Raw genomic sequence first — 22,330 nt, forward strand, 5'->3', positions numbered from 1 at the left:
GTGGGGAAGGAAGGAGTTGCATGCACCACCACACCAGTGCCCAGCACTGCAGCAGTGACACATGACGATGAATGGAGTATGAAATGAATGGTGACAGAAACCACGATAATGCTAGGTCAAGATGCACGCCAAACTTTAACAACGATAACATTCTCACAACCATGTGACAACGGTAACATTCTCATTTAAGTCAATACTCACGAGAAATTAGTGTCTTTAAACATTTATCCCAAGACTTCAACAACTTCTCGTTCGTTCCGTATATGCGTACATAATGTGTGCATGCATGCAAAAATGCTAATGCAGGTTGTTGTTTACAACGTCTCCAAGACCCAGAAGTACAGCCTTGTTCATGTATATTCATTTATTCAAAATATTTAAGTTTTTAAAGTCATTTGTTTTATCCTAATAAACATGAATAAATATTAAATATTCTATCAGTAGTATTTATGTGTGAAAAAAGATGAAAATATCATTAATTATAGATTTATGACATGAGATTTTACATTATGCAGACCTCACGATATACGAGCCTTTTCTACTGCTGTTTCGCTGGAGTAGTAAGTGAACCAGTGGAAATGCTAAATTTACACGTATTTTTATTCAAAACTATGCAAAGGAATGTATCAAAATGACCAGTGATATGTAGAGAATACATTTTTCATTTCTGAGAAAGCTCTCAAATGTCTTGATCGATTTTTACCATGCAGATACTAGAGGATTATGCTAGCCTCCCATATGAGGTGTCTCCATCTAATGCGTATTTCTCGAATTGAGGTTCATTGACACACTACACTCACGCGTTAGATTACATACATGGGAATAAAAATTTTCTTTGTATGGATTCCCTCACACTGTTATATTTATGGAAATAAAGTAGCTGACTCTCAGGCAGAAGCAGCCTTGAAGAGAGAAATATGTATTTGTTAAGAAATCATTTAATGTAGTTAGCAATGATTGGGATGAAATTGCGATCTGGCAGAGTCAGTGCATGGCTATATGAGTGGGATGCATCCGACAGAGGGCGACATTGTGAAGAAGAGTGCACATGCTTGGTTGGGTGTCCAATACATCGACACCCTGATGTTTTTCATATCAATAGATGCTTAAAATATCTCTCAATTTGCCTGAAATTTTACTCACATGTAAAGACAATACTCTGAATTCACAAGTGCGCATTAAAATGGATTTTGCAGTACACGCTCCAAGAATCAAGATAACTTTAAATAATTTACTCCTTTGACAATACATGTGAAATGCACGTAAATTTAATGCTTTTCCTATGTGCTATTTATAATCCATAGATATGGTATCATTGTTTTACTGTTGATCTTGGTTATCAGGCTTTTCAGTAATATTTTGACATCATCAAATCCCCAGTGAAAAATGCAAAACCACTGCGCGTGTAGTTGAGGGGTCTAGATATCGCGCACGAAAGTTTGTGATGCTCTTATAATAGAATTATTCCACAATCGTACTTGAATTTCTCAATAAATATCACGAAAATGCTGAAAAATCACCTCCCAGAATCTCCTGATGATACGGTGATGGAGCTCAGGAGTATTGCGCTGTCGCCGTTTGTATGTTGGATTTGAATTTCTGCATTCAATTCTTGGGGTATATAATTAGTCACGCAGCTGCCCTATGTAGTTTCATGCGTGAAAGTGTCTGCCCCTTTGCGCTGTAATGTGCTTCGGCTTTCGTAGAATATTATAAACGATCGATCTAACAAATTACGAATTCTATCGGCTACGAACGAGACAAGTGAGACGACATGACACATCTAGGCTACAACTAGGGTGTCTGGTAGATTTTTGCAACCGGAAAAGTACATGTCCTTTCACGCAAGAAATTACATATTCGTAGAGTCCATAGCTAACAAAACACATGTGTAAAATTTTTCACCATAATCATATATAACGATGAAGTTATGAGCAAATAAAAACAGGGTATTTTTCATCCTCACGCTGTGAAAACCTTGGCGAAAACGTGGGTCGCGAGCGTAGTGAAAAATCACTGTTCAGCGCACTCAAGTGGGCGGTGCTATTCAGTGCGCGTTTATCAAGTAATAGCGCGCGTGTTTCTAAGGCTAGGTGCGCATCCTAATTAGCATGGGAACATTACCATATGCATACTTTAGATGGCAGCGCTGGCGCTTCGCCGTGCGTGCATGCAGCATGGCCGGCAGGCAGGCAGGCCGGCTCGCACGTACGTATGTACAGTACTGTATACTCGACTCGACCTCGCTACATGGTCGATACACTCTGTTATATAGGTGTACGGTCCGGTCATACATAAAGCATAAAGCATAAAGCATGCTCGTTATACCTGTCGCGTCGGAGAATGGCAAGCGGCTTGCATACACTTCACAATATACTGGAACCTATACAGTACATTGCACATACAGCTGTACATGCAGCTGTACATAAATCGCGCTAGCGTTTTGCAAGTACACTGTATAGAAGTAGGCAATTTTTGAATTCGTGGATGTTATTTTACTTTCACGGACGTGCCACGCAGACTGACGTACCCTGCATGCATACCTTACCTGTGTGTGCGGCGCGCCCGGGCGAACACGGCTTGCATATGCGCTGTATGTGTGCAGGGTGTGTGCGAGTCTGTTGCGAGCTGCCCCTTGCCGAGACCGCGCATTCTACTGAGTACACTGAACCTTGAATACACAAACCTGTACAGCCGATTTACTGCGATTGCATACGAATAATTTCATTTCATTGTACCTACATTGTTTTGTTGCATTTTCGTTTAATACATACACTGTAGTATGCACTCCACTTTTCATAAAATGGTTGTTGTGGTGTTCGATTTATTTTTTATCTGGCGATCATTGTACAAATTGTACATAGGACCTAAAATGAATATACAATATCTTTCTTTTTTTTGGGGGGGGGGGGAGGGAGGGGGTAGGGTGTGACTGTGACTGGTTGTGATTATTACAATGATCAGCTTAAATCATACATAATATATGTACATGTATGTAGTTGTGACGGAGGAAGAAGGGCTTCTACAGTGCTAGCAGACGTTGCAGTATGTTCATTTTGCCTTTTCTTGCTCCCTAATCTTGGGAGCAATAAAAGGCAAAGTAAACATACTGCAACGTCTGCTAGCAGCCCTTGTAGGGCCTATAATTCTTCCTCCGTCATAGCTCATACCTACAATGCAACACCCTATGATATATATATATATATATATATATATGATATGTATATATCTATATATACATATATATATGTATACAAATCAAGAGTAAAAAATAGCAATACAAAAATGCTGCAGGAACCCCCCCCCCCAAGAAAAAAATAGCTCCTGCAGTGTTCTTATTAGATTATGACTGTTTTTACTCTTTCTCTTTTTCACACCGACGCAGAACTTTCATATTTGATTATTAGCATATATATATTTACATATATATACTTGGAAAAAATGTATTTGATTTTACAGTAATTCTATATGAATGCTATATGCATTTTCTTTGATTTTTATCCTGATTTACGATATTTTTTTTTTTGTGTGTGTGCTGATTCTTACAGGAAGTTTGCGCATGTCATTGTACAAGCTGTGCTGAATCCTGAGGAAGACACCTTCCATGTTCAAAGGCGTCAATAGGAGTGAAATCATAATGTTCACAGCTTCAATGTTTTATATTTAAAAAAAAATCAGTCAAATGCTGACAACGTTAAGGTCTGTAGGCCTGCTAAGAAACACTCACATTGATGGTATTACCTCATGTAGTTTCCAATTATTGTATGTAAAGTGAGTATAGTGAGTGCAGGCGTGTATATAATATCAATGCCTTGCAGCTGGCGTCGTATACACGTACGTGAATGCGCCTGTGTGTGTGTTGTGTGACCGAATACGTGGCTTGTGTCCGACTGATGTAAATTTAGATACATGTAACATTTTCATCGCATGCATGGGAATTGGCATGAGTGTAATTTATTTAATGTGTCCGATATTTTGAATATTTTAAGGTCTTCGTTTATTTCCCCCAAAGTTATAAAAGCACTGTCGTGGACGGTCAGGAGAAGATTGTAATAATATATAGGCATATATTAAGATTTGAGCTGTGGTGTTCCAAACTTACAGTTAAACTGTATTTCAAAATCAAAGTAAAATGACGCTGTATAAAATTCTAAGCAGCCCGGTTTAATATGAACTGATCAAGTGTTATTTATAAAACATGATAGTTGCTATTATAGTGTAACATCAACGTCAAATTTCTGGAACTGGCATGATAAAATTAACAATGGTATTTAAAATTGCAAAAACTTGTTCGGAACTTTCATTTTCGAACTATAACCTGATAAGTTTATTATAGCAAACCGAGCTCTTTGAAATTTCAATTCAGCGTTTTACTGAGTAATCATTAATTTCTGCTATTGCATTTTTGCAGTGGCGGATCCAGGAGAGGTCACACAGGGCGCGCCGCCAGGCGACTTTTTTTTTTTTGTTGTTGTTTAAACAAAAGAAATAAAAACAAAAGCGGAGGACACGTGCGCCCCCTTTGATTTTGTACAGGCGCCTTCCTTTATGGAATTCCTGGATCCACCCCTGTTTTGGGGCTTATAATATTCCTAGAATCTGGCTAAATAAACCCATGACAAATTTAAGACACTATCTACACGAAATATGAAGTTATCAATGATGATGATATTTTTTTTTTATTTCGTAAACTCAGTTTTCTTTCTTCAAGTTATAACGTGCAATATGATACAGTACAAATTGTATATACCAATCATAACATTTACCGTAATGACAAAGAATGTTATTTTTGCTATTGAGTGCGGGTGTCCAGATGTATATATGTAAAATGAGACTTTGCAGACCTATATAGGTTAATCTGACATTTTCGTTGTCTGAATTGGTGAGGTCTTGCATGAAATACCACTAATTTACCATCATGGTAAGTTGTGTAATCCTGGTAGATGTTGCTTTCTGAAAATGTGCCGATTATTGTACACAAAATGTATAACAGAAGCAAATGTCAATCTGAAACATTTCTTCTTATTATACCGCGATTTTCAATGACTTTATAGGCCTTATAGCACGTGCATGCAATCAATAAGAAATCAGGTACTTTTAAATGCACATCTTCAAGTCAATAATCAACAGCGAGTTGATGTAACAACAGTTGTTTTGTGATTTTTGTGTGCAAGGTATGCAAGTTACTTCCAGACATGAAGATAACATCCGTCTATACCCGGCGACATAACAATATAGTAGCATGCATGGTGCATTTCAACTTGAGAAAAATATTAATGTTGAGTATATACCAACATATCATAATACTCCATTGATGGGTTTTGTGAAGGCATACGTGAAATATTGGTACGAACACGCGTGAGAAATATTATCTAAAGTGACTTACATGTCGTCTGAGAGAATCATCCAAGCGCTTACCTGATCTTCAGGATCGCGCAGATATTTCCAGTGGGAAACGGCATCTGAAGCCGTGCTCCAGTGCAAACTTAATGGTAAATGTGCCGTTAATTCACCGAATTAGGGAATCTGTGCATTCGTCAGCGGGTCTTGCTGTTGTTAGCGTAATCCGTGAAGGAATTACAAAATGATTATTGATGCTTTGTCACAGAACATTCTCCGCGTAAAATACGGGATTCGTACCAGTGTCTCCGTTGTATCATAAAGATATATATACAGTCAAGAGTTTGAACCGCAAAATCACGGTGTAAGAATAGAGTGTTGATATTCATGTATGGGTATAGGCCTATATACCATAGCAGACTACCAGTTTACTCCATCTAAATTGAGTGATGGACAAAATCATACATCGTCAAAGAGCATACTCTACCAGGGCATGCATGATTCGAACGAGCGATCCACTTATAAGTTGGAGAGTTTCGATCACAAAATTATTACACCCAGTGTAATAAGTATATGCAGTGATAGTTCATGTCGGGTACCATCTTTTTACTAAACCTGTGTCGAGTATTAGAAGATAACAATATTTACAGACAAATCCATTGTCAAAGACTGTATACGTATGTACGCTCGTACAGACGCAAAGGATGCATAGATTCGTACTATAGCGACCCATTTGTTTTAAGTCGAGAGTTTGAAGAAAACATGTTCTTTGTTCACTGAAAATACTCGACTATCAGTGTTATTACGCTCATTTAGCGAAAAGCAGTCATTTAAATACATACAATGTCATGTGTTTTGAAAAGTGGGAATCACAAATGCAGATAAATTAAACTCTTATACGACATCACAGTAGGAGTTCGTATTGTCTTTTCCTCTCGAGATATTCCACTCACATAGATATACATCAAGATTTTTTTTTTACACATATTGTACATGTATGCAATCAAGTGTAAACAGGCTCTATTTGTCTTTGATTCATTGACGGGTATAATACTAGTATGCAATTCGAAATATTACTTTAATATGATATAAGAGTGTCAAAGTACTTCGACAAATCGGTGAAAGTAACGTGTGTATGATAACAATTCAACAATGTGCAAGTAAACTGCAATAAATCGCAAGAACATGCATGTGCAGACGTGCCGTGAAAGTTCAGTGCTGATTGAAACTTTGATGGGTGCAGAAAAGGTAAGGTAAGAAAGCTTATCTTCTGAGTTCAATTTACCCTAGATAGAGTGGCATCCACCGAGATTTGACTCACAGCATGCGCTGTGTATAATATTATATTCTGAGTCAATTTCTCCATTGGAATGAGTGTATAATAATATGGTAATGCGTGTATGCGTATGACAAGAGTATTATCACTAAGCATCAGGAAATAAAGGAAAAACACTTCACATTTTCTCTATCACTCGAACATCACCATCCCAATAGTCCTGTAGCAATGGGCCCTCCCATGTTTCAAGTTCAGCTTCCTCATCACTTTCATCGGCCTCTCCCTCCAACCATTCATATTCCACTTTGCACGTTCGATCAGTCCCATCTCCATCTTCACATTCAATTACATATCCTGTGTACCATACATTTTTTCCATCTACATCAAATCTATGCTTGATCTTGAACCCTAGAAGTTCATTAGCATTTAGCTCTTTCACATACAAGTCTCCGTTTGTTAGATCCTCCTTAACTTCATCCTTTGTAAAGAAGTAGGTTTCATCTGGTGTACTTAGATATGTGAAGTGCATGCCATTTTGAGACCTGCTGGAAATAATTGCTTCATGCCATTTTTCCTCTCCAGCATCACTGATCACCAAGTGATTCACTAGTTTTCCAACTAAATTGTTGTACCCCACTTCTCGTCCTCGTTTAACTCTTTTCTTCGCACGTTCACTTTCTTCGATTTGTTTTCTTTTCATCGTTTCTTTGAACACAGTAACTTTGGCCTCAGGGGCGCACATAACATCAGTTATTTCTCTAGCTTCATCGTCATATACCTGTTGCATTTCTCTGTTTTTACGTATTAATGTTACAACCTGGCCTTTCAGCTCGTCACTTGTCTTCATCCTTCCTTTTTGCGTTACATTGAGAATTCCACTTTCATTTTTGTCCCCTAACACAAACTTCCGGGCTTTCAATTGTAATTTCAACAATTCCATTTTTTTCTTTTCTGTGCATGTTTTCTCCAGCCCCTTTTCGACTTCCTTTTCAGTCAACCAAATGCCCCCACAGGTCTTTCTTACTTCTTCGTATATTTGTTCTCTCTTTACCCGATCCCTTTCTTCTTTATCCAGTCGACTTTTCTTTTTTTCCCGAAGACGCCTTTCCCGTTCTTCCCACAGACTTGCCGCTCGTTTCGCGTATTGTTGTCGCTGTTTATGTTTGATTTTCCTCGCCATCTCCAGTACCACCTTCCTGCGCTCCGGATTCAACTTTTCCAACCATTTTCCAGTTCTGTTCTTACTGTACATTATAATACTTTCAAGGGCGAAGGTCGTTGCACTTGGCTTGGTCCGCATGAGTCTATCCAAAAGACCGAAATCGCGTTCCACGGATACGTTGGTTTTGGGTACACATCTGATGTCTTCTCCTTTGTCCTGATTTTCTCCCGAAATGTGTCCCTCTAACATTCTACTAGCCAACATAGAAAAACTACTGAATAGTAATTCTAACAGTTGCTTTGTCACGTCGTCTGTGTTTTCTTTTTGCAATAAGGATCTACACACATTGTCATTTTTTACTGTGATATCATCAAAAACACAAGTGCCATTCATTACTTCAGACGAGTCCTCAGCCCACATTTCGAATTTCTTGGCCATATCCTTGTACCTTTTGTCCATGCTGGACATTGGGTCTTTATTTTCCAGTACTTGCCACAGAGGGCCTGTCACGAATTTATCAACCAATCCTAATGCCTTACAGGCCGCTTTGTATTGTGGTATCTGGAGGTCCGCATGCACTGCTTTCATTAATAGATTGTCATCTTTGTGGTGTTCGAAAAAATCAACTAAATCATCGTGAAGAAAAAATACCCCCGCCCCATTGTGAAATAAAATGTTGAATCGATTTCCCTTAAAAGGAGCTAATGGAACCGAATATTCGCCGTGGTGCTTATCCCTCAGAAATGTCCTGAAATGAACTGGTTTGCCCGACTTTTCACACCCCCGATCCTGTATTGATTTACAAACTGTCCTGATGAGACGTTCGGTCCCCCCCTCATTTAACTTAGATGAAAACCCAATTGCCCGTGCCCCTACAGACCCCTCCCCAAAGATCATCTTTTCCCACGCCTTCATGGTTTGCCCTGCTTGCTCTGCTAATCCCACAATGAAATGAAGCCCGCAAAAGAAATTGTTCATGTTAGCTGTCTTTTCTTTTTGAACGTCGGAAAATTGCCCCCAACCCCGAACGACTGTGGGTAATACTTCCCTTCTATAAGACTGCAGTAATTCATTGAATTTCTTTTGGACAATATGTCTGTCGCTCATTGTGTTCTTTATCTTTGCAATTATTTCCTTTTCCCGCCCATCTCCCCCGAAAGCGTCACAGACATCCTTTAGTACTATTTTCATTGCTTCTAAAGTCTCCTCCGCTGTTCCCCCAACAACTTCCCTTATCCCCATTACTAAGCACTCCCCATCCCCCGTGTGAACATCGAATGCTTCGAAGTGGTGCCCCTCCCTGGTTGTCCCGTCCCCCCCAAGCGTTAGTCTCGACCCGGAGTCCCCTAATAGCGTATCGGCTACTTGGATTTGACTGAGTGTGTGAGCTTCAGTGACGATATCCCCCGCGAAGTCTTTTTTGGGTAATTCACTTGCCTGAAATTTTGCCAATCCCTCCAAAACTACTCGTGTTACGTGCTCGGCGTTTCTGTAGCTTACACCCCAGTTACAGGTTAATTCCCTGTATACTTTCCTTACATCCTCATTGTATCTTCCCCCATCCTTCACGTCAACGGTCACATCTTCTCCACTGTACTTCTGAACAGTCTTCTTCAATTTGCTAACCTGTTTTTTGAGGTTTTTGTTTTCCCTTTTGAGTTTCTTGAGAATACTCATCCTCCCTTTCATGTACACCATCTTACACTGTCTTCTCTTCCTCTTCATCTTATCCACACTTTTCAATATTGTCTTTTCTTTGACACATTTTCGAAGTTCACAGAGTTCCTTTTCATACTTTGTTATCTTTCTCCTCTTTACTTCGAACTCTCTTGTCATCTCTAAAATCCTGAGTTTTCTCGCTTCTAACATTTTCTTCTTTCTCTGATTTTGTTTCTTCAGATTTTTGTTCTGCACAAGTGATTCAGCCAAATTCATCTTACATTCATGTAATTTCTCATTGACTTTCTTGAGTCTGTCTTTAAAGACTACGACCTCTTTCTTGTAACGATCTACGCACTTGTCTCGTTGTTTCTTAAACCTACATCTACAGTCCGTTTGATGTGATTTTGTCTTGTGAATTCTTTCAACCTTCTTCACACATGGTTTCTTGGGTTGTCGAACAGTACAATCATCAATGATGAACACATTCCCCAGAAATTCCTCCCTTTTCATCCTCTTCGATTTTGTTTTCCTCATTTTTTCGTTTTCTCCCATGATTTGTTTGATCTTCTTGTTCAGTCTGCTACGACTCATGTTACACTCAACATCAAAAAATCCCCTAATCAATGACTTGAAATGCTCTGTGGAAAGATCCCGCTTTCTCCCCCATACGTACAACTCGAGAACAACACCGTTTGTGAGAGATTCCCATCCCTTCTTCTCATCATCATATTCCCCTCCCAACACCGCCTGCACATCCCCCTCCGTTATTCCAATCTTGGAACATGACTCTCCAACCTCCACAACGTTACGATAAAACATGCCAACCACGTTCTCACCTTTCCCTGTACGACACATTTTTCCCGTCTTCTTCTTTAAATTACCTAGATGGATTTGACTTTCGGTGTTACAGGTAACTCCTCCCACCTCCCTTACATATGCACGCAGGCATTGTTCGGTAAATTCTGTTGTTGGGAGGATTACTTCATCATCTTCACAAGACCTCCGCTGACTCTCGACGTAGTTTTCATAGTGATTGAAAAACGCATCGATGTCACTGTACGTAACATTGTGCTGAGCGCTCCTCTCGAAACTTGACAGAAAATCACTTACCAGATCTTCGCTTTCGAAATCTTGAGTTTGATGCATGGTGTCGGTTTAATCGATCTACGGAGAGTCAGCGGAGGCCTTGTCGTCACGAATGAATTTTACAGTGGAATAGCTTAAAAAAGTGGAATTCTCGAGAGACAAGACACAAGTTACAAAAGACACAACGCACTCAATAGCTTGTAATGTCGATCCGCGCTAAAGCGCGTACATACTTGCCGTTTACGTACATTATGCATTATACATCGATCACTCCGCTGCCGGGTATACTAGTATGCCCGGGCGTGCAGCGCGCGCCGCCGCCGGGCTGCACGTCGTACTCATCACAATGCGTGCAAAACAAACGCATGAGCTAGAGAATCTGGCACGTACATTATAGTACTGTATGTACTTGAACTCACGTGCGCACCCGCGAAGTGCAAACTTTCGCGCCAGGTCAGTCATGTGACCACTTACGCGATCATGTGACTGTCTGGGACTTCGCGTAAGTGCGCGCTGTAACCATATGAGGCGTGGCGTGTAACCAAGTGTCAAAGGCTTTAGGCCCCACCTCGCTTTGTTCGCTGATGCCGTTGCTATGCTGACAGTAGTATCTTAATCGCCATTTCGCGGGTTCATCCTCTTGAATAAGCGAAAAACTGAGGTCATTTTCGGATTCAGCACCATTGACTCCTCCTACAGTATCCTGGCCGAGTTACTCAGTCGGCGGAACAGCTGAGTTATAGCGATGTTTGGGCTTCAATCTGAATTTAGGTAGCAATACGTCTTGATATCTGAACTCGGCGTAGGAGAAGAAGAATGAGACCACCACAAGCTTTCATATGATACCAAATTTGTTAGGATTTATTCCCAGGATAAACCCGCGAAAAGGTCGGAAAGGTGAGTTTTAAGCCTAAATCGAGGTCCACTTTTCGACCAAACGCGCGCCCTACGTAAACCCAATGCTCAACGCGCATTGAACGCATCTGGTGGTCGTGAGAGTACTTGAATATCCTAGTGCTTTTTTCAACCAAGACGTGTCTTTTTGATAAAATATGTCTTGACAACAATATTATAGATTTCTCTTATTGTAAATAAATGTTTTATAGTAGTTTTACGCCATGTAGACCAGAGATTTAGGTTAAAGATGACATGTGAACACACGACTAGTGCGTGAATTCTGGAAGGGGATGAAAAAGCGCATCGCGCTGCCGACGCCCTACTACAACATCCTTAAAACAGATTTTAAGCTAGGTAGGTAAATTACAAGGTAAAAAATTGGAAATTTAGTGAAAAATTTGTTCGAAACAAAATTTCTTACCTGTTTCCTTCTCATGTTTAGCAGTTGTCAAGTATGTTTATTCCATGGACATATTGGCAAATTTTGCGCTTAGAACCACGCGTAATATTGCTTGCTATGCGCAGTTTCGCTATGCGCGACCATTAAGTCCCTCCGCGAGATCTAATCCCCTTACTATACCTTGTTGCTGGTACTGTGGTAGTCTCACGTTTGAATACTCATTCTGTACGACATTTTGGTAATTGTCTAGTCATCAGTGATTAACAGTAAATGATAGAAAATCATCAATTGGGTTTCCACATGTGAGAACTGATGTGTAAACATGCTGTGTGTGAATTTTGAAGTCAGTTGGTTATTCTTTGAGAAGTTACAAGAGTTTGAAGTGAGAAAAACACAATGCACACCCTGATTATTGTGCTTATCACTACAACTTGTAGATGAGTCTATAACAAAAGAAACATGCTGGCCCCAAGGACTTCATTACAACGGGAGTCCACTGTAGACACCACTCCCAAATCTACCACATTCTTGATATGTTGCTGAAAGAGATACAGGTCAATGCACCTGTGCATGTGAATTATCACTTGTAGAGTCAAGCTTTATGTGGACATCTATGCAATAATATAATCTCTCCACTTGAATTGGTTTTCTAGGGTCTGAGGTGGGAGCCATCAAAATGGTAGCATCAAAGCGGTAAGTATACAGTAGCTCTTTCATTCTATTACTGTAAGGGGTTTTTATCACGGATTTAGAAAAAAATAAGCAAATTTGTATTACGGAAAAAATACTTTGTTGTTGTGTTTTTCTATAGGCCAGCCATTATTTACTATTTTAAATATTTTTAAAACCCTGCAGCAAGAGACCACTGAAAGGCTAAACTTGTGTACCTGAATAATTAGTGCAAATATCTGCCTTGACTACTGTTAAACATGATATATTGGCGGCACGAAATTTTCATGAATTGGAGCCGGTGACCTTTTCCGTGGCATGAAATTTTTGCGAATTGCCACTGGCATTCAATGCATACAGTGTAGACAAGAACTTTCGTGTGCATATCATTTTCGCGAATCTTGGCGCTCGCGAAATTCATGAAAATAAAATGCACGCGAACATTCCTCGTTTTACAGTAATACCAGCATTTTGTTTTTCAGGATATTTTGTCATTCTTTTCATCAAAAGTAAGGAAATGAATTTTTAATGATTTTTCCCTAAAGTTTGATTTCCATTTAGCATGCAAAGTGCAATTTTTCCATGCTTAACCAAAGCATGATTGTTGTTGTCAAAAGTATGTATTTTACTGTGCATCAGTGTGTATTTAGATCTGCTGAGGTTGCAGCTTTGTGAGAAATCTGTCACTAAATTGTACAGTTTAATGGAAGTAGGAAATATTTGTTTCATATGGCATTTAGAAATCATTTTCCCCCTCTGTTGTTCATGATATTTAAAATTCAGGAATGAACGGCTCCCCCAAGTAAATAACACCTTTCTTACCTACAACAGTGATAAGGAAGAAGGGAGGATTATCATCATGAAATATTGCATATGATGCATTTAATAGCAAATTTGATATATGTACCTTGTTTTCCTCCTTTTGATAAAGTACAGGCCATCTTGGTGTGTATCAGCATACTGCTTGCCTATATTCTATCACCTGACTTGTATTCATTATTCTTGCATGTTGTTCTCTGCAGGCTTTACACAAGGGCGGTTTTCACAGGCTACAGGAGAGGCCTGAGGAACCAGCATGAGAACCAGGCGCTCCTCAAAATAGAGGGAGTCGAGAACAGGAGGGAGGCCACGTGGTACCTGGGCAAGAAGTGTGCCTACGTCTACAAATCCAAGAAGTGAGTGAAGATTGGGGTTTTGAATTTAGAAGCATGCTACAGAACAGCACATGGTTAAGTAAATTAGAAGTTGGAATTTATCCTTGCACCGTTATCAAATCCAATGATTGAAGTTACGGTTAGATTATCAACAGTGCAAAGAACACTAGGGATCAGGGCTAAACACTAAAACATTTTTTTTTTTACTGGCCCAACCTGTCTGTTGGACCAGTAAGTACACATTTTTTCTGTTTTTACTGGTCCATGCCTGATAAAGTTACTGGTCCGACAGTGATTTTTACTGGTCAGGGGATCGTTGGACCAGTGCCAGTGTGCAGCGTTGCTAGGGATGCATGAAATGGGGGGTTAAAATGACAAAACGCATACAACTGTATCAATGACAGTATGATCAAGCAGTTGGATACTCAATTACTGTATATCTTTACCCTGAAATTATATATTTGGATATATAGCTGTTTTGTTTTTATTGTCTTCAATGAATCCAGATCAAGTCAAAAGGCTGATGCATTTGTTTAAGATGTAGCATATGCTGTGTGTGGCTGCTGCAACATTGATTCAATGATTTGAGTGTCAAATCAGTTTGCAGGAGGAATTGTCTCACAAAAGTTCAACTGGACTATATACCATATACATGACAGGCACTGCACAATATACACTTGTACTGTACCTCTCTGACTGTGTATGATCACCCATTTCAGCAGTTTCCAGCTATCTGTACAGCGCTATTCAATAAGCCAGTTCGGAGTTAGCTCATGGGCACATTGGTCCGAATTACCTTTCTTTTTTCTCAGTCGGTTAAGGGGCTCTTCACTCGTTTTCAGAGCGACATAATGCATAAGCTTTATGCAACGATTTATGGTATTCATCAGTCCTGCTTAAACAAAGAATGAGCTCGCATAGACCAGATGGCCAGAATGATCCATCAATTAACACTTGGGAAAGCATCCATTTCATTATCTTACATTGAATGTAAGAACAACCTCTTTCTATCGATATTGCCAAATACCACTTTTGCTGTCAGGTGGATGTGCTGGCAAGCAGGATTTTTAAGGATTACATGAATAATCATTATACATAATAATACATCACAGACGCTTATCCCAGTGACATTAAAAACCAACGTGCCTGTTGGTCCGAATGACCTTTTTTCTGCTCATGCGCAGAGTGGAACTCCGAACTGGCTTATTTATCCAGCTTGAATGCTCAGGACCACCATTACTGGAGTTCTCAAAATTCCTCATTTCAATATGAGACAAGTTATTGGTGCATGTGTGATATGCAATCTTGTTTTTGTGAACCAGGACTGGGAAACAAACATGAACTCCTCTGTTCTGTTTTTGTTTCAAAATTTGTTATTGCTGGTATGTATGATTTATAGAAAAAAATAAGCAGACAGAAGTCTTTTATTGGAGCGCAGTAGGGTTTATGTTCACATATATATCAACTGCGCTGTAGATTTTAATGTGATGCAAAGTGCTTTTAAACCACTTATATGATTTGTAGGAGCTCTAGACAAACATAATTATTGCATCTGATTGGCAAATTATCCTACATTAATGTAAATATTGTTATTTATGTAGATGTACACAAGTAGGGCAACTTATTCATCAGTTGCAATACAAACAACTCTGTGTAAGAATTAAATTAAATTGAATAAACATAATTATTGTATTGTATTGCATTATGCAGCAAGACGAAATGCCCTGGCAAGGACAAGCCAACCAACACGAGAGTGATCTGGGGCAAGATCATCAAGACACACGGGAAGAGTGGAGGGTGCCGTGCCAAGTTCAAGAGCAACCTCCCTGGTCAGGCCATCGGCAAGAGGGTTCGAGTGGTAAGAAGATGAGCAATATTGTGTAATCTGCGTCTAGTTAAGAGTACTGTAAAACGAAGAATGTTCGCGTGCATTTTAATTTTGCGAATTTCGCAAGAGGGAAGATTCGCGAAATTAAAATGCACGCGAAAGCTCTTGTCTACACTATATGCATTGAATGTTAAGGCAACTGGCAAAAATTTCATTCCACATAAAAGGCCGTCAGCTCCAATGCGTGAAAATATCATACCGCGAAAATATTGTGTTTTACTGTATACAGTCAACCTTGCCTAAGTCAAATCTATTTGGACTGAAGAAATAGCTTCGACTTAGAGAAAATTTTACTTATGAGGGATTAAGATCAATAAAATATAAAGAGAAGAGGATTTGAAAAAAGACCTTCGACTTAGGCGATTATTCAACTTATGCGAGATCCACTTAAGCAAGGTTGACTGTACTTGATATGTTTTCATTATCATAATTTTAACTGTAAAGTAAAAGCAAAGAAATGTCTTCATTTGGTAAAAGTTGAAATATTTCGTCGCTGGGGCGATAAGACCTCGTATCTACAAAATGTCAAATGTTCAGGAGAGCCCAAAAACATGGCGGCCAAAGCACTGTGGCGAATGGGATAGCCTTTCCTTTGACATGCCGTGGTGGCTTCATTTTTGGAGTAAGACAGTTGGGATTTGGACAGGACATCACTTAACCCATTATTTGACCATTAATCCAAAAAACTCATCCTCACCAAAATTGCAGATACAAGGTCTTATCACCCCAGGGATGATTTATTCTCTTAAGTTTTGAAGGAATCATTTCTAGTTCTAATTTTGATGATTAAATAGCCATTACATAGTTGGCAAACTTCTTCAGTCCCTTGAACCAGTTTAATCAGTGACAATGCTTTTAATCCAAGTATTTGTTGTGAAGGTTTGACAGAAGGGGGTAGGGTATCTGTGTAGATACAGCCAGTGAGAAGTGTTATGCAACAGATAGCATTGCTATAATACAGAAACAGGGTATCTTGCCTGATGATGTCACAGACATTCAAATAGTCAACTTCAGACAATGTGCTAGGTGCTGCTTCCATTCAAATCTACTTCTTTGGGCTCCTGTCATCAATAAAACTTTTGCAACTGATTGACAAATTGCCCTACATCGACATAATATTTATCTCGACGGAAGAATTTCATGAATTTGAATAATAAAGCAGTACCCACTGCATGCTATAAGGATTAGAACCAACACTTGCTGTCTGGCGAAAGCTCGGTGGTCTAGTGGAGATGACGCCTGTCCGGTGATCAGGAGGTCATAGGTTCTAATCCTGCTCGAGTATGTACGCCCATGATTTTTTATCATGGCTACTACTAAAACACTGATCAATTCAGTGCTTATATACATCGATGTAGGGCAATTTGTCAATCAGTTGCAATAAAAACATCTCGATGGAAGAATTTCATGAATATGAAAAATAAAACTTTTGTTTTCAGAGTAAATTTCATGGCTATTGAGCCACTTTTTGACACTTTCTGTAACTTATTTTCCCCCTCTCCATTCTCTTATCTCTGTGTGCATACAGATGCTGTACCCATCCCAGATCTAAAGAGCGAGTGATGTCAGTGTATACAGTGTAGTCTACAATTCAAGCATCAGTTGTGTAATAAAGGAACTTACATGATGATGTACATCTGCACTGTCCTGTTGTGGTTTGTATTCACGGTGTCTTCAGTAGTACTAAGAATGCTTGTGGCTGGTATGGTGATGTGGTATCATACATTCAAACATTTGGTTTCAAGATTAAATGTGCAGGAGGAAGAATAGGAACAACCACCCCAAACAAAAGCAAAAACAAAAACAAATAAAAAACAATGCACACACACACACACACACACACACACACACACACACACACACACACACACACACACATATGCAATATGAAAGTACTAATACATCAATGGTAATTTTGCAGATAATTAAACCTGATATGAGTCATAGGCTTTAAATTGAATCGGCCAAACATTTGCAATGAGAATGCTCAGGCAGACTTTAAAAAAAAAAAAAAAAAAAATCAGCAACTTACTTTGAAGGCAAGGGTGCTACTGGTCGGTGAAATGATTTGTTTTGCTGATGGCCCAAATAATTAATATCTGGTGTGAAAAATAGCTTCATTCTCTACAACCAATCAGACTGGTTCTTTCAAAGAGAATGAGTTGGTGTTATATACCCTGATACCTTGTGTGTGTGTTTGTGTGTGTGTGTGTGTCTGTGTGTATGTATGTATGTATGTATACAGTTGATCTCGCCCAAGTTGACCTTGAAAAATAAACAAATTGGCATAAGTCAAGGAAAATTTTTGACCCAGGTGGATGTGAACGTGTGTCGTTTATATTGTTAAAGTTGAAATTCACGCAACTCGATAGATTTTCCCCGGTTCCTGTAAATTCAACTTAGGCAAGGTTGACTGTATATTGTGCGATATGTGTGTGTATGTGTATGCGTATGTGTCACGACTACCCTGACAAACGGACACTTCATAAAGGACATTTACAGAATATTCAATAGGAAGGGTTTGAAATGTTCAAGTTGGTCAAAATACTGTGAAAGTGCACACCTTCGACATCAACTTTCTCTGGCAGCCAATTTCCACAGCATCACAACCAGCACAATAGCATGTGTAGTGTCGCACAACTTTCACCTTGTGTGTACTGTGCACACCCAACTTGCATTTCCAATTTTGTTACACAATGCCTCTCTTGACCGCATGTGCACACATCACACACTCACGCACACACACACACACATACAAACATGCATACATACAAACACACAAATCGCATGAAGTATGATCACACCAATATGTACCCACACCCTACACGATGCTTTTAAACACTATTCAATGCTACAGGAAAAATTTAACCACACTGTCGAGAACGGGTGTACAAATGTGTGTGTGTGTGTGTTGTGTGTGTGTAATATGGCTTGTGTGTTGGTACTTGTCACTTCCTCGGGGTGGACCAATTTCACAAACAGATACACTGTATTATATGGCTTGCGAGTTATCAAAGTCAAGGAGCTCCAAGACAGATGTTGAAAACGAAGGGATGCTAAAAAATTCTTACCTTACAATTTTCAATTTTCGGACCGCATGGACAGAGATAAAAACAAGAATTTGTTTTGTTAAAATGTTAATTCTTGTAAAATTTAAACTACACTGACACTGCATGCCATATCACTTGAGGATCTATCTCCATGGCAAAGACTTTTTCTTTAATTTGTTTCAATTTTAAAATCCACATGAGGACATATGTAAGGAACTTAATTATTGTCCCTAAAAAAACAACTTCAGTCGATTTTTCTCAATACATTTTTTTTTCCTTCTCCAGCAACTTTTCCAGGGCTTCAACAATCCACACCAATACACAAGACAATGATATAATATCCTGTCAGTTTGACATGTTCTATTTATTTGCTTCAAACTGAACTAAAAGGCAGCAAAAAAAACAAAACAAAAACAAATCATAAAAATCATAAAGCAAGTAACATGTAGCCATGATTTGACTGTTCATGTTGAGTTGACATATTTCCTCGAATTTTCCATGGTGTTCAGCAAAAGAATGCACTACCATTATAATGAACACGCTTACAATGTAATTCCCATGACAACATAGTGAAAGTTCTGCCCCCGAAATTATCATATATATATATATATATATCTTTATGTACTACACCATTCTGCTATAACGAAATTGCGATACAAGAGAAAGCTGCCAGTATCGAGGACTTCGTGAGAGCAGGAGTGGCCTAAAGTAGAAGTGATAAAACCAACTGTATAGGCACAGTTCACAAAAGAAGGAGGGATGTTTCTTGAAATTGATAGATGTCTCTGCCTAAAATGATCTAATTTTCAGAATGTATTCACATTCTCTTCACCTCACTACATAAGATAGAACCAATTTCTTAACGATGATCAAGTGTCACAATAATACAGGCAGTTGAACTTGTGCATTGTACCTTGAGCAAGTTCAATCATAATCACACAAAAGCTCTGTGAAAGTATGAAGATAAATATGGAGCTTACCCTCCATCAAAAGAATTTTATGGTACACCGTAACATCTAAACAATATCTGAATGGAAGGTACATATAACTATTAAATCACATGACACTGCATATTTTTGTGAATATAGTTTTATAATCATGAAATCCACATATTCTGATGATATTTTTAGTTGCATTTTTCCCCTTTAATTTGATATAGGGTGTCTGTGAACAGGACACAAGAACATTTGTGTGCCAGTTGGGAAAACGGAATGCACCACTTGGCTACAAGACTGTCCCCACAAATTTGCACATATAAATCGAGTCTATGTTGCATAATAGGCTTCCTCCATGCAATGCACTCGTGGCTTTGCTTACTTTTGGATGAATGTTTTAATAAATGTGAATCTAATTTTATTATCAACTGAGGATTAAATCGCCGGTAACGCTTGGAGGCCAGAACCATTGAGAAAACACACAGGCAGCAACAGATATGATTTGAAGAGACTAAACAGTGTGAACCTTTGTGTCTGGTATGTACTTTAAACTAAAAGCTAATATTGAGTATTTGTGTGTAAAGATATTTTAATTCTTGCTACTGAAAGCATGTACAGCTGTTTTCATCTTTTCAGATAAAAAGGAAGTTGCAAGTGCATTTATGAACATACACACAGAAGGAATTTACACATACACTGTATTTCAGTTTGACTAAACGTAACCACGGTAGGTGAAATATCTACCTTCATTGAAACAAAACTGGGTTTTCCCCTAGTACACACAAAACTTTTCCACATAAAAGCATATTTATGAAATCTGTATACGCCGAATATTTCGCGAGGTTTTTATTTTCGCGAGTCGGGTGCTATTCGCGAAATTAAAGACACGCGAAAATATTGACTCTGATCACGCTATGAATGTGACACACGCGTATACATTTCTCCGTTCGGTATAAGACTCCACGATCGCAAATTTAACCACTCGTGAAATGGTCAAGAAGTTCTGATTCGCGAAAATTTAGATTCGAGAAATATATGGCGTATACAGTATCATGTCGCACAGGTACACTCAAAATGATACTTACTTTCAACAAAAGTAAACTGACAAAAAGTCCTGCGGTATACACAAAGCATTAGAAGTGACAAAGGTAGTGTACAGTTGTGCACACAGTGTATGGCCAATCTCCTGGCATGCTCGGGGTGCTGTCTTATAAAGAGGTACATCGTGTATAATTGTTATCCATCGCATCTTTTCAAAATGAATTAATCACAAACCTGTCAAAGCTGTGATTGATTTAGGGAAACAAAAAGTAAATCACAAAATTTTGGCTGTAATGGAATTTGCAATTACTCTGTCATTCTTGACATCAAGATTATGAACGGGTATCGTTAGGTGGAGATGCGACTCTTTTATACCATAAGAGTAATTTCAATTACATGGGAATTTAGATACAATACGAAGATACAAATGTACTTAAGTTAGATAAATATATACTTTTTTGTGTCAGCATTATATAATTAATACAATTCATACACATTGAAAGTAATTAAGTTTGATCTTTATATTATAATACAGATATTTGCAAATAATGGCAGGTTGAAGTCGATCGCCAAGTTTTATGATATTTGAACTTGATTTCAATTCTCGCTATCGCCAATGACGTAAAAAGTACCCGGATGTTGATTTAAGCGTCATTTACGGTGCATTATGGGATAGTCCGGTAGCAAAATCACTTCCGTTCGTACGCGCGTGATACGTGACTAATGCTATTTACACACACAACCGACTGTATTCTACGTGTACTTCCGGTTTTCTCGACTTGAATTACAGCTTTAATATGATTTAAAATTTCTCCATTCTTAAGAAATTGCTGTTAATACGACTATTGGTTGTTGCTGCGAAGCTGCCCTGTGTTGTTCGCACGACAATAAATGAAAAAAAATCTGCAGAAATAGGACCCTTGCTGGCATGCGAGACGTGACGTGGCCGCGTGGGTGAAGTTTGCGGGTGACTCCACAGCGCAGTACGTGCACGCGCGACTTACTAGTAGTGGTAGTATTATAGTAGCACTAGGTATGTAGTAGGCCTATAGTGCCTACGTACATTGTACGTACTTACAGTACTTGGAAGAAATTGCTTCGGAGACAGGATAAGTTCGAGATCACTGTTCGTTCCCGATTGTGTTCGCGACATTTCGACAGAGAACAAAATTTTAAAAAAAAAAGATGGGCATTCCATGACGATATACTGTATATCCAGGTGGGTGAATATTTTCCAGCATATTTTCAGCGTATGCAGAGATGACTGATCTGTGATGTGCACATCGATCGCATGATCAAGCAGTACGCCGTACCGGTATGTGTTATGTAATTAGCTTATGCGCTGCGTGCATGCAGTGGTGCATGCTAATGCAAGGCCGGCCGCCGGCGGGGACTACAGTGTACGAGTATGACAGGCCTGGCCACTCGCTGGCTCGGGCGGTACAGCGGCCTACTGTACTAGTATCCGTGTTCGGCGCTGCGCTATAGGTAAGGTACACGTACGCGCACGCTAGCGTTGTGCAAATTATGCCCCGCGCCGGAAGTGCCTTTGCTACCAAGTGCACTAAATCTTAACGAAAAAGCCACATCCGGGTACTTTTTACGTCATAGGCGATAGCGAGAATTGCAGGTTTGATAAGACGAGGCCCTTTTCTCACAACAATGAGAGATGATGTCTTGTGTGTGGTTCACATTGCAAATCCACTGACCATTTCTTATCTCATAGTGCTATAATGTGTGGGTTCTCGAAAACATCTTGTGAACTATACA

The 22,330-nt window shown here is 39.1% G+C and overlaps 1 protein-coding gene across 1 annotated transcript; it reads left to right on the forward strand.

Moving 5' to 3' along the window:
- The first annotated feature begins 539 nt into the window (after positions 1–539).
- On the forward strand, positions 540–17,153 carry LOC139736455 (large ribosomal subunit protein eL33-like). Its single transcript, XM_071647204.1, has 5 exons — positions 540–560; positions 12,477–12,516; positions 13,515–13,667; positions 15,357–15,504; positions 17,063–17,153. Exons 2-5 carry the CDS (start codon positions 12,500–12,502, stop codon positions 17,084–17,086), a joined length of 342 nt encoding a protein of 113 aa, XP_071503305.1. The 5' UTR covers positions 540–560; positions 12,477–12,499; the 3' UTR covers positions 17,087–17,153.
- The last annotated feature ends 5,177 nt before the right edge of the window (positions 17,154–22,330 follow it).

This window comes from Diadema antillarum, unplaced genomic scaffold (assembly GCF_040938485.1).
Source record: "Diadema antillarum isolate AM-2024a unplaced genomic scaffold, OU_Dant_1.0 seq00000648_RagTag, whole genome shotgun sequence".
Lineage (NCBI taxonomy): Eukaryota > Metazoa > Echinodermata > Echinoidea > Diadematoida > Diadematidae > Diadema > Diadema antillarum.